At 30.4% G+C, this 18633-nt stretch overlaps 1 protein-coding gene across 1 annotated transcript in view; it reads left to right on the top strand.

Moving 5' to 3' along the window:
- Window positions 1-18633, top strand: part of INPP5E (Inositol-3-phosphate synthase) — a 77054-nt gene that overhangs the window by 4231 nt on the left and 54190 nt on the right. The window contains exon 2 of the mRNA XM_075375001.1: window positions 8592-9736. Coding sequence (XP_075231116.1) covers window positions 8649-9736 — 1088 coding nt within the window. The 5' untranslated portion in view covers window positions 8592-8648. The remainder of the gene's footprint in view (window positions 1-8591; window positions 9737-18633) is intronic.

The following is an 18633-nucleotide window of genomic DNA, read 5'->3' as shown; positions in this document are numbered from 1 at the left end:
CAGTCTTTTTAGTAAAATTTATTTGTAAATTATTAAATCCTGGTCCATCTTTGTCTATTGTCTTTACAAAACGTTTTAATGAGTTCGAGTTTTATGTGAAATGGCTGCAGTATGATTTTACCACTTTCAATTAATGATAAATGCTGTACATTTTTTTCACTGGCCAAAAAGTAAAGCTGCAATGGTCAGTTCTTTACTTGGTAATGACTTTTTGTATCACGACTATCCCAAAGATAGATTTCATACATCCACCTTCTAAACAAAGAGGTAATGCATTAACTTTCAGATCACTGTAAACCACATATGCTCATTGTATTTTATTGCTTTTAATATTGATGCCATATTTTTATACATCTCTTTCATGTCAACCGCATGAGCTAATGGAATGGATGGCTGTTTGTTACCATTATGCAATAAAAATGGTTTTATGCTAACTAAAATAAAAAGATGCCATTCTTCAGGAATATGCTGAATTCCAAGCTCTTTTATCAGGCCGTAGCATCAGTACAAATGCGTAATGAATTTTTATTTTGTGTTCTAAACATAGTTACTTTTGTTTTTTCGCTAAAAGATTCCACTGTTGCTGTCTAGACCCAGAAGTTTGGCTTGCTGCTTTGATAACTTTAAATCGCAGACTAAATCATTAAATTCATGTTGTCGAATTAAATGAGGAGATTTCTAATCAGATATGGAAAGAAATTCTTAAACATTTTCTACATCATCTGCTTCATTTTCAGATTACTCTTCTAACAATGTCGGATTAGATGGTAGTACAGGTACAGGTAACTTCTCTCTGTGTAGTAACGGCTTTAGAGCTGAGGATACATCGACATATTTTATGATCTTTCTGTTTTTGAATGAAAATCCAAATATCATACAAAAGTAGCATGTTTGGAGTGTTGCTTTATATGGAAGTGAAACTTGGACAATCAGAGTATCTGAGAAGAAAAGGTTAGAAGCTTTTGAAATGTGGTGCTATAGGAGAATGTTAAATATCAGATGGGTGGATAAAGTGACAAATGAAGAGGTATTGCGGCAAATAGATGAAGAAAGAAGTATTTGGAAAAATATAGTTAAAAGAAGAGACAGACTTATAGGCCACATACTAAGGCATCCTGGAATAGTCGCTTTAATATTGGAAGGACAGGTAGAAGGGAAAAATTGTGTAGGCAGGCCACGTTTGGAATATGTAAAACAAATTGTTAGGGATGTAGGATGTAGAAGGTATACTGAAATGAAACGACTAGCACTAGATAGGGAATCTTGGAAAGCTGCATCAAACCAGTCAAATGACTGAAGACAAAAAAAAAAAAAACAAAAGTAGCAGTCTGTGAATTGGTTCTTAGGTTCATGCCAATCCATTGTTACAGCAAATGGCATGACTCATCATTTTCTCTTAAACCATTCAGTTAGGATTACTGAGCATGATATGCAAATAACATGAGGCACCCGCCTACTTCTCATCATTCAGTGTATATGTCTTTTTTTTCTTTAATAAGGATATTGTTTAAAAGTAAAAACACAGAAACTATTCTTAATTATAACCTGTAGTTGATCAAAATGAGTTATAAAAAATTTTACAAACTTACTATTTATGTAAAACCACAATTTCAACAGCACTATTTGAAATCAATACCCAAATTACAATGAGAAAAGTTGTGTAACATGTTAGATACAAATTTTGTGTTGACTAGTGTTATTAAAAAAAATTCTATTGAAAATGAGTTTTATTGAGAGATACCCCTAATGTTTGTATATAAATCACGTTTTCATTTGTTGATCTCTGGGATAGAGCCCCAGATGGTAGCATTTCGGTCTTTCATCTGGAAGTACCGGGTTCCACTGTGCTTACAAGAAGCTTTGAGAAAGGTTTCACATATAAATTCATTCAGACAATTATGTTGCCATTATAATTTAATCTGATAAATTTATAATTTTATATTATAAATTTTTTTGTAGATTCTTTTAAAGCTTTGATTAATTCACATTTTGTGAATTGTGTATAAATATTACACATTACATTATACATTCATAATGTATTGTATAAACATTTCATTTCTTTCTTTTTTTTTATAATAAACTTATATATAACTGACTTTAGGGAATTAATTAAGATAGAAAATATATATTATGGGCAATGTTTTTATTTAGTTTTAATTTAAATTTGTTGAATTTGTTTTATTCAAAAAAATATAATTTTCCATCAGTTGTTTTCCTTTAAGAATAAAAAACATTTTTTAATAAATAATATACTATGTAATTTAGTCACCAGTAAATTAGTAATATTGTTGTAGAACTAACTACAGATTAAATTTTTCTTAGGCAAATTTTATTTTATTTTTATATTTATATATATATATATATATATTTTAATTCAGTAATCATTATTACTTCATTAGGCTTGTTATCAGTATTTTAATATTAAGTATAATTTTACAGGCCTGTTTAATTTTTCATTACGTTACCTCAATTTAAAATTAAATTAAATTTTAATTTTTGATACCTTTAAATAAAAATTCATTAATATTTAATTAAATAAAAATTATAAAATAAAGAAGGGAGTTGCTTAGTGCTTTTTAGAATGAGTTTGATTTGGTAATTTATTTTTATAATTCTTTATAATCCTTATACAGTAAATAGTAGGTTGGCGCCATTTAAAATGTAACTTTTTATTGGGGTAGATATTTAAATGAATAATAAAATATAAATGATAAAAATGTTGCGGTAGATTGAACATATTAATAAATTATACATTTATTCAATTTATTACTATAAAAATATACTGTTAGAGGGTATATACTTTAAAAATGAAACTATTCTACATTATTGTAATTCTATGATCATGATTTTATGCAATATTTAAAAATAAATAATGAAAAAGTAATTGTAATTGGTGTTATTTTTAGAATTACTTATACTGTTTACAACAAATCAATGCCTGTAAAATCTTAAGACTATTTAAAAAAAAAATACTTTAGAAGTATTCATTGTTAGCCATTTAGTGATTATATTATATGTTAACTAATAATAAAGAATTGAAATGTTAATATTGCTCTGTTTACCTTATAATTCAGTACACTTCGTCAATGAATAGGTGAGACTAAGACCAAGATTTGAGCTATATTGAGCATTATTATTCCATTTTATTGGTTCAGTTTGTAAATTCTCAATAGAATTTACATTGATATTGTGTTGAGATAATTTGTAGGAAAGGTTCAACATTGATTTTGAGTTGAATCCAAATCTTTTATTTTTATTTCTTTTCTGTATGAATCGTTTCTCTGTTAGAAAAATTAAATTTTTATGACCCTTTAAATTATTTGTATCTGTAAGCCTTAGGTAAGCATATATGTGTGTATGTGTGTGTCTATATATATATATATATATATATATATATTTGTATGTAAACATTTATTTAAATGTTTTTAAATACAAATCAGATAATCAAACTATTTTAATTGGATGTGATTAAAATAAATTCCAAAAATTCTGAGTTCAAAGATAATAGTTTTTAGTTCTAACATTATTATCAGTTGTATTAAAATTTTTTGGTGCTAGAACAGTGAGTTTTACATTTACTTTTATATAATAGTTAAATTTGATGATGGTTAGTGATTTTATCTATTTTGAAAAAAAAAATGTTTTGGAACTCAAAAAGTGGGATGTTGATTTGAGTTTTTGTACTTTATATCAGTTCATATCGTTTGTTTTATTATATGCACAATTATAAAACAAGTAGTTCTTGTTAGCGATTTCTTCATAAATCCCTTTCTTTAATTTTATTAATTTAATAAATATTTAAATAACAAAATTAAAATAAAAAATTGGTCATCATTGGTTTACAAAATTTCTGTTTATTAATTTAATCATAATAAAAATAGAAACCATCCTGACAGTTTTATAATGAAATTTTCATTTCATTTACTGTAATTCCATGCCAAGTCATTGTAATATGTTCTTTATTTTTGTGCACAAAATATATAAGTAGTAGGGTCATTGAGGAAAATGATCACCCTGTTACTTTTCCATACATTTGTATATCTTGACAATTGAAATATTCTTGATCTGTTACTATACAACAATTTATGTTATTTGTTAATATACTTAAAGAATAGAATGGATATTGATTTTCTAATTATAAATTTCAAGTTAATATTTTTAAATGAAACACTGATTTTGCAATTATGTAAGGGCTATTCATTAATAACAACAGTAATAATTTAGTACGCAATTATTATATCATGATATTATTTATTACTAAAGTTATTTATTTCTCCCCTTTAAAATTATGCGTTTAAACTTTTTTTTTACCAAACTCCTTATTCTTGTTACAAAAATTTCTTTGCCTGATATTAAATCCTGTCCTGTTTCTAGATTTTTCTTCACTGCTTTAGATATGATTTTTCTACTTTGGTTATTACAAAAAAATGAATGTACATAGTAACTAAATCAATCTACCACTGGTTATGTTAGGATTTACTGGCAGTTTTCATTAGTTTTTGATATTTCATTTGAATGATTGTACACCTGTCTTTGCCATCCAACAGATTCATATTTTTATTATTTATTCTTTATCATCTTGGAATCAATGTAGATTTAATCTTGGATATACTCTAGAGCAGCGTTTCTTAACCTGGGGATCACGTTAATATGAAAGGGGATTGCGAAATTAGCCTACAATTTTACATGAAAACAATAGTGAAATCATTTTATGAGAAAAAATCATTTAAAATCATTATAAACATTTTCTTACATTTATAAGTACACATATAAAGAAAATAAATTAATGAGATGATTGCATTTGTTTTCATTTAAAATTTTCTTCATATATTGATCTATGTTAGAAGCGTACAAAAGCAATATGTTTTCAAGTGATAAAAGATGATTTCTGTGTTTAGTTTTTAGCGCAACCATAGATACAAAATCCTTTTGACAGAAGTAAGATGTAGAAAAAAGGATTGATATTTTCATTGCTTCTGAGACTAAGTTTCCTTATTCATTTTGATGAGCAAGCCAGAATGTTTCTAAACTTTCAGTGTATCGTAGTTGTAACAATTTATTTTGAATTTGTAGTTTTATCGGGTGATATTTCGATGAGCTGGTCATGAATCTTGGTAACTTAGCAGTTACAACAACATTTTCTTTAAATGGATTCAGTACCCATCTCTTCAAGAAATCATTTTTATCTTCTGGGAAATACTCAGCCAACTGAATTTTTAGCTCACACAAATGCATCATGTTATCCAAACTGTGGTAAATTACAGTGTCTTCATCCAAATTTTTCTCAATATAATCAGAAGTGAGTTGAAACAAATCACAGTTTTTTCTTTGAAGGCAATTAATCCAGATATATCAAGCTTTCTAATGAAAGCATGAACCTTGTCTGTCATTAATAAAATGTTTTTATCATGTTCTTATAAATTCTCATTCAGTCATTTAAATGAGAAAATACATCAGCTAAGTAAGCCAACAGCAACGTATACTCATTACTCTTTAAAAACATTGAGAATGATGTTTTTTATTGTGGAAAAAATGTATTATTAATTCATCTCGCAATTCCAATAATAGGGTTAACACTTTCCCTCACAATAATCATCTGATTTTTATACAAAAATAAGAGATTTTTTCTTTTTGCTCATTTCATAGCATAGTTTAGCAAACAGCCTATTTTATAATGGTCGACTTTTAATAAAATTAACCATTATTACAGCTTTACAAAGAATTTATTTGAGATTTTTCCTTGCGCTTTTTGTGGTCTGTAAAGGAATTAGTGTGTCCATTCCATCCTTGGTATAAAATGGTCTTTCAATTTTTCAGAAACCCACCGTTCTTATTTGTTATACCCTTTACACCATCACTGCTTATTATAATACATTTTGTCCAATCTGTGTTATAGTTTTTAGTAGCCTTGTAGAAAACACCAAAAAAATATTGTCCTATTGCGTGACCAGGTATTGATTTGCAAAAAAATATATTTTCTTTGATTGATCTGTCCTATCGCATTTATTTCTCACAAAACATAAAAATTAAGAAATGTTTTCCACATCTGTTGATTCATCAAATTGAATACTAAAAGGTTCATTTGAACTTACTTGATGAATTATTCGATCATGAACATCGGCAGCCATGTCATTGATTCACCTTGATACTGTGTTGTTAGAAAGCGGAATTTTTTTCAACTTTTTTATTCTTCCACGCCTATTAAAACATTGAACATATCAATTGCAGCAGACAGTATGAGGTTTGGACATCTTATCTCCTACTCTTAATGCTACAAGATAATATGCTTCAATGTACTTTTATCAGTATGGCTTGATTTTCAAATAGAAGCTTGTTAATTTCTTGAAGTATGCAATGTTCTTTCAAAGAATTCCAAGGGTTTGCTTTAATGATTTGGATGTTTAGTTTCTAAATGTCAAATTAATTTTGATGGCTTCATGTTTTCATCAGAGAGGACTTGAAAGCAAACAACCCACAGTGGCTTTCCATCCAGAGGTAAAACCATAATTTAAATAACTGTCATTGTACAATTGTCTTTTTACCAATCGATTCAGTGGATGTAGATGGCTCTCTTCAGTCTTCCACAAATTTATCCATTTTGCATAAGAATTTAATTAAAAGAAAGAGTTACACTGTTTAACCGCATACTAAAAAACCAAAAACTCAGTTATTATTTTCAATGAAATTACGCTTTTAAAAACTTAAATAATAAGTAAACTTAAATAGATTGTGTAGCATGCACCAGATACACGCTACACAATCGAATCTAAAATGACATTCTGCTATCCCTTATGCCTCTTTTATACTGCTGAGAGCATGGCGTGTTCAAATATATCATCTGCATGTTCGATCATGATACTCTTACAGCGAATATTATGCAAGCAGACCAAATTACAAGGAGCACATACACATCAAGTTGGAACTTGTAAATCGCTCAAGTTTGTACACTTCATACATGCATGTTCATACCCATCACTATCAACGCAGATAAATAGTTTTAACTAGGTTCCATTGAGTTGTAGTTGGGGGAGTCGCAAAATATTTACAATATTTTTTTTTTTTTTTTTTGGTGGGTTGAGCTTAAAAGTTTGAGAATCTGTGGTCTAGAGTATTATTGACTAACCCACCGGGTTGGTCTAATGGTTAAATAGGTATGGTTAACATTCCTATATTATGATTAGCACTTCAATGGTTAACAGTTTTGACTTTAATATTTTCATTATTGCTGTCGTGTGTTTTCATTCCAAATGTTAACTCGTTGATTCAAGAAAAGAGTTATGCACCATGTTTCATCACAGCTAACAATTAAAATAAAACAGTTAGTACCCTGTTCTTAACTCTTAAATTGGGATCTGGTTGAATGATTATGGTTTAATTGAACACTGTCACAGGATTCTATGAATGGATGAGGCTATTCCTTTAGAATTCCTGAACCTGTATTTTGATAGTCCTTTAAATTCTAGAAGAAAAATAAGTTGTTTGCTATAAACTGATAAATTTAAAATAATTTTGTCAGTGCATAGTGTTCTCATCCTGGAAAAAATAACCTGATGTCTTGTTGAATTATGGGTAGATAAGGGAGCTTTTAGCTATTCCTGGGTGTTATTATTTGTTTCAGGATTCCTTTTTAGGTAGATCATCATTTCTAACCTTCCTGCCCCTTTTTCTTGTCCCTTTTTCTTGTACTGATCATTTCCCAGCTTTGGCTTATGTGGTTGAAAGTTGGATCCTATTCGCGCTATCATTTTGAGGATGCTGGAATTCATAGACCATTATGTTCTGAATCTAGTGATCAAGAGACTTCCGTGTGGACAGTCTAGGGATGTTTTGTGACTAGTGGCTGTGCAAGCTTAATTGTTTAATTAAGCTTGATCTATGCACTCAAGAAGTAAAGCTGTGTCCCCTGATTCATCAAAAAATACAAGTAAAAAATACAAGTCAAACCTTCACTTAGAGATGATTTTTTTTTTTTCAGAATTACACAGTTTGATTTTTGATGGGTATTAGGTATTAGTTTTCAAAAATTCTTAATCGTCCCACATTCTTATTTGTTGGCATCAAAGGTTCACTTAGTCATGTTTCTTACAACTGGTGGTATTAAGGTTCTATTTATTTTCAGCTTGGACTTCTTGGACATAACTTCTTTTTTCAGGAGGCTATTGAGCAAATGATTACATCTAAGTTCTATGTATTCCCTCAATTATTTACTTTCTAGAGAAATAAGAGAAAGTATATTGTGAAATTCTATTAACAGAAATCTTACAATACTGTATTGTTCAACTGCAGATGTTCTGCTAGATACATGTTATTAACAATGTTGCACTGTTAACAATGGAATCAAGATTTCTGTGCAGTTAGCTGTTAAATATCTTAAATAATATTGCTAAAAGTAAAATTTATCTTAACTTTTTTTCATTTTGTCAGTTAGTGACAAATTCTTTGATTATTGAATGGCTCTTTTAGCATTGAAAATTCAAGTCTAAATGCAGTTTGGATGCTAAAATTGATTCTCCATCAAATTAGACTTAAAGTTCTGAGTTTATATTTTAAGTTAAATACATTTTATATATATTTTTTTTTTTTTTTTACAGAACAAAATGAGTTGTTGGACATAACAAAATTAAATAAATTCATCGTAATAAATTGCGATGAAAGAACCAGAATCTGGTGATAAATTAGAACCAACTATATCACCATCAACAAAACCAAAGAAAAAATCACATGGGCTGTGCAATTTACTTGTGATAAGAAAAAAACGAATCGGATGTTTACCAGATGATTCGGAAAGTGGCCTTGATGAACAAACAGATGAAAATAAATCATCGGATCATATCGGTAAAAAAAGTAAAGAAAAACCAAATAAAGATGATGTAAAGAAAAAATTATCTCCTAGTGTACAAAAAAATACTATTACTATTATTGGTGCGGAAGATAGTTGTGTTATCGATGAAGATTTAGATAATAGGAATCGTTCAGAAGCGACTTTGATTAAGGCCAATAGTAGCACAAATGTTGCTTTATGCTGTGCTATAACAGAAAATTCAAGAACCCCGTTACACTTTCAATCTGATTTTAAAATGCATTGTAGTAGTAGCAGCAGCGCAAGTAATACTGATACAGGTAATCGACGAAGTATTCTATCAAGAATGAATGGTCATCATTCTGAAGAATTAAATGATAGATTACCTCCTACTGGTTTAGATCCGAAATTAGGTAAACCAGCATCAGAAACAAATCTAGTCACATCTGCCAAAAAGAATGAATCTCGGCGTGGATTATTCGCCAAGTATAGAAAATCTCATAAACGTTCCTTTAGTTTGGGTAAATCAATTTTTTCATCTGCCGATGAAAATAAGTCCTTAGATAAACCTCCGATAGAAACTTCATTATCATGTGATATTTCACCGCAGAGCTCGCCATCACCGGTTGAACTTTCTCATTCACGTTTACGAAGACGAACATTTTTAATGCAACGTAGATCAGTTGATAATATTGTCGCGAGTTCATCAGGTTCTTCACCTGGTTCAACACGAAGTATACCTGATAAAAGTAAAACAAATGATAAATCAGAACATAAGAAAAAGAGGAAAAGTCGGCCTTCATCTGTTGCTGTCATGAGTACTCGTGATGATAAAATTAATGGAAACCGTGATGTATCTATGGATAGTCTTGCTCGGCAGTCATTGTTGGCAGCTCAGGTTCTTCATCTTATACCAACTAACAAAGCTCGTGAAAGGTAAGAATTATTTAAACAGCACTATTCTATATTTTATAATTCTAGTTTTATCTATGAGAATAGATGATTCCAGTTTCTGTGATGACATCATTTGACTTGATGAATTATTTGTACTGGTTTTGATCTTGCTTTTATCGATAGGTTCTGGATTCAAATCATGATCAGGAAGGTAATTTTTACATACCCTAAATTTCCACTTCACATTCTACTTTGTAGATTGGTGTCTGAAACTATTTCCTAACTAGTCACACATACAGTACTGTACGTGTGACTAGCCAGCCACATAACAAATTTTTTTTAAATTTTTATGACTACATATTTTTATATGTTTACAATTTTAATGTTTTAAGTTAATGTGTGATTTTTTAAAAAGAAAATGTTTTATTAACTGTGGTGAGCGAAACCCTCAAAAGCGCTTTTATGAAATAATAAGTATTAGGTAAGAAGCATTATTGAATTCTGTATTCTTGGTGGTAAACTGTTTTATGCTTTTGTCTGTGACATAATTTGTAGAGAGGGGAATATGGACAAATACAATAACAAAAGAATATATATATATATATATATATATATATATATATATCTTAGAAAAATCAATTCTTTTGTTAAACAATACTACATTAATATCTATAAATAAAAATAGTGAAAATATAATATTTATATAAAGTACTCTTATACAAATAAAATTATAGAAAACTTGATTGATGCTATAGTGATAAAAAAATATAAGCCTGGTTATAAACCAGATAATCATATAATAAAACATTTAAAATATTATAATAATAAAAAAGTAAAATATAAATATGATTCTTCTGGTATTTATAAAATGAAGTGCAACAATTGTGAAAAGATTTATATTGGTAAAACAAATAGGTTCTTTAAAGATAAATTTAATGAACATTTTAAATAATTTAAAAATAAAAAAATAGGCTTCTCATTTGTACCGACCATTTAATAAACAATAATCGTAATATAATTAATTTAGAAATAATCAAAAGAGTAAATATATAACATGAAAATAGTAATAAAAAATTAGAAATTTTAGAAAAATTGTATATATATATATATATATGTGTGTGGGTGTGTGTGTATGTAAATTCAGCCTTATAGATTTGCAAACAGAATTTGATGGGGACATTCTTAATAAAATTATTTAAGTTGGCATACAAAGATAAGATATTGATAAATTAATAGTTATTGCAATACTTCTTCATTCTCTTGACTGAACAAATATTTGTTCTGAATTTTTTAAATGTTTTTAAATTTTATTAATGATAATTTTTACGAAATGAAGAGTAAAAAAATAAAATTTAATGTATAAATGTAAACAGATCAAGGATTATTAAAAAATATCACAGAAGATGAGCTTAGGCCTGAAAACCTTTTGAATATAAAAAGGTTAAGGTAAGAGTGTTCTCGAATTCTGTACTTTCAGAGGTTGAAAAAATATTACACTGTATAAGTAGTTATTTAATGTATGAGGAAATATATATATATATATATATATATATATATATATATATATATATATATATATATATATATGTTAAAAATGGTAACTGTATATAATAGCCATGTTTAAATGTATTTACTGTGTAATTATATCCTAAATCCAGTAGATTGCATGTTCTACATACTTATCTCTAAACCTTGTGCACCAGTTAAAAAAAAAAGAAGTTAATGACTTGTTCACTTTTTAACATTGTTTGTAATACATGGAGATCAATATCTATACAATTTTATGAATCATGTTTTTCATATGACTCACAACACGTTATGTTTTATTGTCTGATTTCATTTTATTTTCTAATACCTACTGTGATCCAATTTTTTCTTATAAAAAATGAATTTTGTAGCATATGAAAAATGCCTAGACTAATCATCAAACCTGGAACCTTCTGGTTGAAAAGCATATACTACATCATGGATGTCACCAGTTTTACTAGACATAGTAATATTCTATTTATTTGTTTTTTCATTAATTTAATGTATAATGTGTGTATGCATTAGTTTAATGTATTTCTTCATTTCTTACCAACTGGCCCAATATTTTTGCTTTGCTTTTGTTATATAGTTTTGTATGTCTGAAAGAAAACCATGCATTATTGAAAAAATCGTTTGGTTTTGTATTTTTCTCAATTTTTTAAATCCCCTGAGTTAAAACTATAAAAATCTGTTGTCTAGTATCGCTGTTATATATGTGCGTATGCATTTGATTGGCTATTGTTGAAATTTGATACAAATATTGCCCCCTTCAGATTGAAACTGTAAGATTTACCAGATGAAATGTCATTGTCCATTAAATATATATATATATATATATATTAATAAATTATAACTTGGATGTTAAAATAACAGGATCACAACAAAATATTCAGATACCAAATAAGTCACTATGCAAATAATATACGAGTAAGTAAATATAAATACGCAGATATGTTGGTTTTCCCTGGTATTTTTTTTTTTTACATAATTGTAGTTGCACGTGATAAAGCCTTGCATTGAAGGTGAGACATTGTGTTATTGTTTTGTATTTTGTTTTATTTTAAGTAGTAATATTATGGTATTGTAAAATGGTTGTTTTTTTACCTGAAGAATTATATTATGGAATATTTATGATCTAAATATTTTATCTGCGTATTTATATTTATTTCTTTTATTAGCGTAGTAACTTATAAGGGATCTGAATATTTTGTGACCATGTTGACCCCAACTGTGAATTTACATGGTGAACCAGTTGAAGCATGTATGCGGGTTAGATTTCTAGATGTGTCATATGACCAACAACTAACATGGGTAACACATTTGAACGAGCTGAAGGTAAAATGTCTAAAAATATTAGACATGCTGAGGGTTTTGTCTTAATACCTGTTGGGGAGCTGATCATGTATGCATGTTGCACTTCTACCAAGCTGATAGAAGAACAGACCAATCTGGTCTGTTCTTGCGCATCAACTACGGCTATATACGGCTTATTTCTCGGCGAGGGTCACTGCACCAAAGATGCTCGAAGCAGTCTACTATTTGTTCATCTGTCTTACCATGGGTGCTTTTCACTAAAGCCCCGTGGTAAGTCTGCTGGTGGACAGTGGTGAGCCATCTCTTTGTAATAGATGGAAGCAAATGATATTTTTCTATGTGATATTCTCGAACTAGCATGTCAGTCAGTATTAAGAACAGCTGAGATCTACTGCTTCGCTAGGCATCAAGGCTCAATGCCTTTTCTCAGATCTAAGTACACAATTACCTTCAGTCTTTACTGTTCCTCCATATTATTACCTTCTTTGGCAGCCTTGTCACATTAATAACTTCTTTGTTCTTTGTCAGTATAACAAACAAAACACAAATCCGGTACTCTTACAAACAAATTTTATAATATTTAAATAGCATGAATCCTGATGTTACAGTTTATGCAGATGGTTCTAGAAATGTTAATTCTGTTGATTGTGGTTTTTTTGTTGGCTACAGAATATATATGTTTGGCCTTAACAACATCACTAGTGTTTTCATTGAACTGTATGTCATTAATAAGGCCTTATGCATAATTAGCCCAAAATATCGGCATATTCTTGTTTGCTCAGATTCCGTGAGTGCTCTACAGGTGATTAGTAGACATGTTGTCTGTGAGGCAGCACTATAGACCCTGTTGTCTGTGAGATTCATTATGTCATTTTGCAAATGAGTAGACGTAATACTACAGTGAGCTTCTGCTGGGTCCCCAGCCATATAGGAATATCAGGCAATGAGCACGCAGACAGTGTGGCAAAAGAGGCTTGTTTTCAGCCTCCTTTTACCAGTTGCATTGCTTCCAATGATCTTGTCTGTTTCCTGAAGAGGGTAGTTCATGATGAGTGGCAGAGTGAGTGGGATGCTACCATGAAGATTAAACTTCGCCCAGTTAAAAACACTGTTTCACCATGGAGCTCCTCATGCAGAAATAACCATTGAGAGGGGGTTATTATCTGCTGTTTGTGAATAGGCTACACTAGGCTCACTCATGGATATCTGATGACTCAAACAGACACTAATTTGTGATTGCTACAACTACCAACTGACAGTGCACTACATCCTTGTGGATTGTATCTGTTATGTGGCATTGCATCGAAAATATACAGTAGGGGCGCTGACATGCAAACAATTCTTGGGGATAGTGAAGTGTTGTTATCTTACATTTTATTCTTAGAGCCGTTCATTTATATTCAAATATATAAATTACTGTAGTGTGTTCCAAATATTCATGTCATTTGCTGTAATGCAAATTGTAATTTTTTAATTTTTAAAAAAAATATATAATGTGATACATTTTTGTGTTGCTATTTCACTTTTAACTTGTGTAACAGGCTTTTTACTTTGAGGATATATTTTTGCGTGTCAGGGTTTTTAATTTTTTAATTAATTTTTAACTGTTCAGTTTTTTTAGGACAAATATTGTACCTGGGTGATGATAACACTGAAGTCTTATTCGCCCCGAATAAAAAATTAAAAAAATGCTGATGATAACTGTTGAACAGTTTATATGCCCATGGTTTTATTTGTTTGTAATTGGTTTTTGAGTATTTTCTATTTACAAAATTATTTCAGTAACCGTTTATCCAAGAATGGTTGCATAAAATAGATTTTATTGTTCAGTTTGATAATTAAATTCATAAAATTTATTTTGTGTATGTATATACGAGGGTTATTTTTTTTTCAAGGTCCGATCGGTCGCGAAATAAAAACCCGCACAAAAATCGGATGAACCTTTGCGCATATGTGTTGCGCAGCATCTCTAGTATGTTGTTCAATCACGCCGCGTCACTTCGTTTAGTTCTGAACACGCAGCTAGCACGTAAACATGTCTACAACAATAGCATCTCCCGCCAAGTGTGAAGTGCGTGCGGTAATTCGATTTCTACAGGATGAGGGGTGTAATGCAGCTGAAATATATTGATGAATAAGTAATGTGTACGGTGAGACTTCAGTGAGTGACAGCAAAGTGCGACAGTGGTGCAGGAACTTTAAAGCAGGACGTGCAAATGTTCATGATGAAGGTGGTCAGGGAAGAGAGTGAGTGAACCGATGATCTCATTGAGCGAGTGGATGAGGCAATTCGAGAAAATCGTCGGTTCACATTTTCTGTATTGAGTAATTTGTTTCCTGAAATTTCAAGGTCAGCTCTCTACACCGTTGTAAGTGAGAGACTTCAGTACCGCAAACTGTGTGCGAGATGGGTTCCCAAGATGCTGTCCGACCATCACAAAACAATGAGAATGGACGCCTCCCTAACGTTTCTCCAGCGCTACCACAATGAAGGAGAAGATTTTTTGAACAAGATTGTTGCAGGGGACGAGACATGGGTCCATTTCGAAACTGAAGAAACATAAGAATTATCCAAACAGTGGATGCATCTCATTCTCCCGTTAAACCAAAGAAGTTCAAGCTAACCTTCTCCAACAGAAAGTGTGTATGGTTACTGTGTTCTGGGACCGGAATGGAGTTCTCTTGGTGGAATTCATGGAACGTGGCACGACCATCACTGCAGCCTCATACTGTGTGACTCTTCAACGTCTACGAAGGGCAATTCAGAATAAGCGGAGAGGAATGTCTTCAGGCATTCCTTTCTCCATGACAATGTTTGGCCGCACACTGCAGCTGTAACAAAGAAGCTCCTGCAGCGTTTTCGTTGGGAAGTGTTTGATCATCCACCATACTGCTCGGACTTGGCTCCATCCGATTTTCACCTCTTTGCTCACATGAAACGCTGGCTAGGAGGACAACATTTTGGCACAGACATCGAGCTGCAGACCAGCGTAGAAACATGGCTGAAAACACAGGCGGCTCCGTTCTATCACGAGGGTATTGGAAAGTTGGTACCACACTACGACAAATGTCTAAAGCAGAGTGGCGACTATATAGAGAAATAGCGTAACTGTGTAAGTACTTGTTACAAATAAAAAATTTTTTATTTTCACTGTGGTTTTAATTTCGTGACCGATTGGACCTTGAAAAAAAATAACCCTGTCCCTACAACTGATGTAATTATAAACTGTATTTATGTATTAACAGCATACCAAGAGACATCTTTTTGGTCACTATATCCGATATGTCATTTTATTCGATGTCACTATAAATGATACTTACTTTATTTTTATATACAACCCAGTTTATACATTTTACACCTACACTGTAAGCTTTCATTTAAATATGTGAATTCACATATTACTGTAGTTTTACTTCTTTTTCACATGCAAAAAGGGAATGTTTTCAGACAAAATATTAATTTCCTATTAGAAACGGTCACAATTTTCACAACCAAGTTGTTACAATTTCAGTTCAATAAATGTTTATTGTTTATATTTTGTCACCGGAAAAATTTTATGTTTATTACATTTAATAGTTTCCTTATTTACAACTGGATTTTTATTTTTTTTAATAAGAGAATATTGATGAATATAACATTCGTTTTCTTTTAATGTTACTGTATGCTTTTTAAACCACAAAATATTAATAATTCAATGACTAAACGCATCGCGAACTTTATAGTATTGAATTTCTTTGAAGAATTTTTCACAAAGCAGAAAATTTAAGCCCACACCTCCCTATGTATTTAAAGACAAGCATTCAAATGATTGTTTTCTTTATTTATTAATGCTGAATAATGTTAATTACTTTATATTTTATTAACATATACAAATTTATAAATAAACACTACCTAAAAAATTCATTACCTAAAAAATCGAAAACGAAATTCCAACCAATCGTATTCTTTGTTTTTTAACCAATGATAAGTGAGAGTAATTCTTATCATTATCAGGCACAAAATTCCAACCAATCGTATTCTTTGTTTGTTAACCAATCATAAGGTGAGAGTAACGCTTATCATTATCAGGCACAAAATTCCAACCAATCGTATTCTTTGTTTTTTAACAAATCATAAGGTGATAGTAATTAATTTTTTAATAAACGACATATTAACAAAAATTTCAATGCACATAACATAATTATCTTCACCCATCATGCAGTGTATAAATACATCTACAGTGGGTATGTATGTGTTTTTCAGTTACACATTGTAAAGAAAAGTGGAAGAATCTGCTGTCAGTTTTTGTCAGAAAGAGGAAACTTCCTCCAAGTGGTGAAGGCAGAAAATCAAGTAAACTTAACTATTTTCATGATTATATGCAGTTCATAATTCCATACATAAAACTTGCAGCCCCTCTGACCGGTTGATGTGACAAACCGATCCAATGAAAACACCGAATCACAAATAAATGAAGCTGATGAACTTTAAATGCGTTTACAACAAACATCTTTGGTAAAAATTGAAAAGAAAACCAATATTGAATGAAATTGATAAAGCCTTTCTTGGCTACTTTCAACATAAACAATCCGGTAATGACGGTTGTCCTCGAAATTATCTCTTACTAAGTCTTCTGTCTTAAGTTAATGAACTAACTGAAGCACAATTTCAAATTTTTAAAAGATGAGCACTGACATTGTTAGATGAAATGAACATGCTATTCTCCCCCATCATAGCTACCTTCCATCTCTTTCCTGTGTATCAAACAATTCATCGGCATTCTTTCCTGAAACTGCTATGCCACCTTCAGATTATGATGTTAATAGTGCTCATTTGCTTAATTTGTAATAACAGTTAAAATTGTATGTTTTATAATGCTTTCATTTTGTACATACATGATGTTACATATAAGAAGTAATTAAAAAATTATTGATATTCAAAATCGTTTAATTTCATTAAAGTATACTACTCACCTCGATGTTTATTAGCAATCTTTCCTCAATAGGAATACAGGGTCTGTAATGTGTATCTCTTTTAGTAATTTATAGGTCCTACTAGCTCAAGCAACAGCTTGAAACTTTCTTTTGACATTTGGTAAAACGACTTGAATTTGTTTTCATTATAGGACAGTTCCTATGCGCACACAAAAGCTCCTCTTACGTTGTTTTCTCTTTTTCCTGTACAAATAATAATAAGCTACAATTACATCTTCGTCGCTTGACATTTTGCAAATTAAAAACTATCAAGTTTTAGTTCAATTTAGCAGAGCTGAATAACGTTCCAGTCGCGCATCCTTGGTATGCGAACATGTCCGACGCAACCGATTTTTCAGTCGCTTTTAATATTTCACATTCCAATTGCTTCAAGGTGTCAAAGCGGTAGCATCACATTGGTGGGAGATCGGCCTTAGTTTTCTCAAAAATTTCCTGCTTCGTCTGATATTGTACTCTGTTTTTTCATATCTATCATCCAAAGATTCCAACTTTAACCGTAGATCTATAACAACTACAAAGTCCGTTCCATCTTTTCAGTATCTTTTTCATCCATTTCAAATAATCGAGCTGGCCTTTTTTCTAGAATTTAATGTGACATCTACATTATCTCCGCTTCCATTTAACTCTTTTCCGTATTTATACTCATCTTGCTTGTTTATAATAAAATAATTCTTCATAAAGGTTTTCTTTCAGATATTCTGAGATAGAAGTCATCGTCCTGATCTATATGTATATCCAGGTTTTATATATCATGTTAAAACTTTAAAAATATAAAATATTTATACCAGCACTGATGCACTGTTATTTATGCACGTTATTTTTTAATTTTTGTCAAGCGTTTCATAGGTATGTAAATACTATTCAGTGGCAGGGTGAAGCTATTTTCTGTTGTTCTCATTATTATATAGTCGTATGCTATTTAAAAAAAAAAAATACACGTTACCCGAGTAAAAGCATCAATCTTAGATTTATAGAATATAATTAACGTTATCAAATTTTTGGGATAGCCGTGTTAACATACGAAACAAAATTGTTTTTATCATTCCAACACGTGCAAATATCAAATAAATATTCTAAAAGTGTAAATTACAACGATGTCTTTTTTTTTGTTTATATTGATTTCA

Source organism: Lycorma delicatula, chromosome 9 (genome assembly GCF_047948215.1).
Source record: "Lycorma delicatula isolate Av1 chromosome 9, ASM4794821v1, whole genome shotgun sequence".
Classification (NCBI taxonomy): domain Eukaryota; kingdom Metazoa; phylum Arthropoda; class Insecta; order Hemiptera; family Fulgoridae; genus Lycorma; species Lycorma delicatula.
The sequence above is the reverse complement of the archived record's forward strand: the minus strand, read 5'-3'. Positions and strand labels throughout refer to the sequence as shown.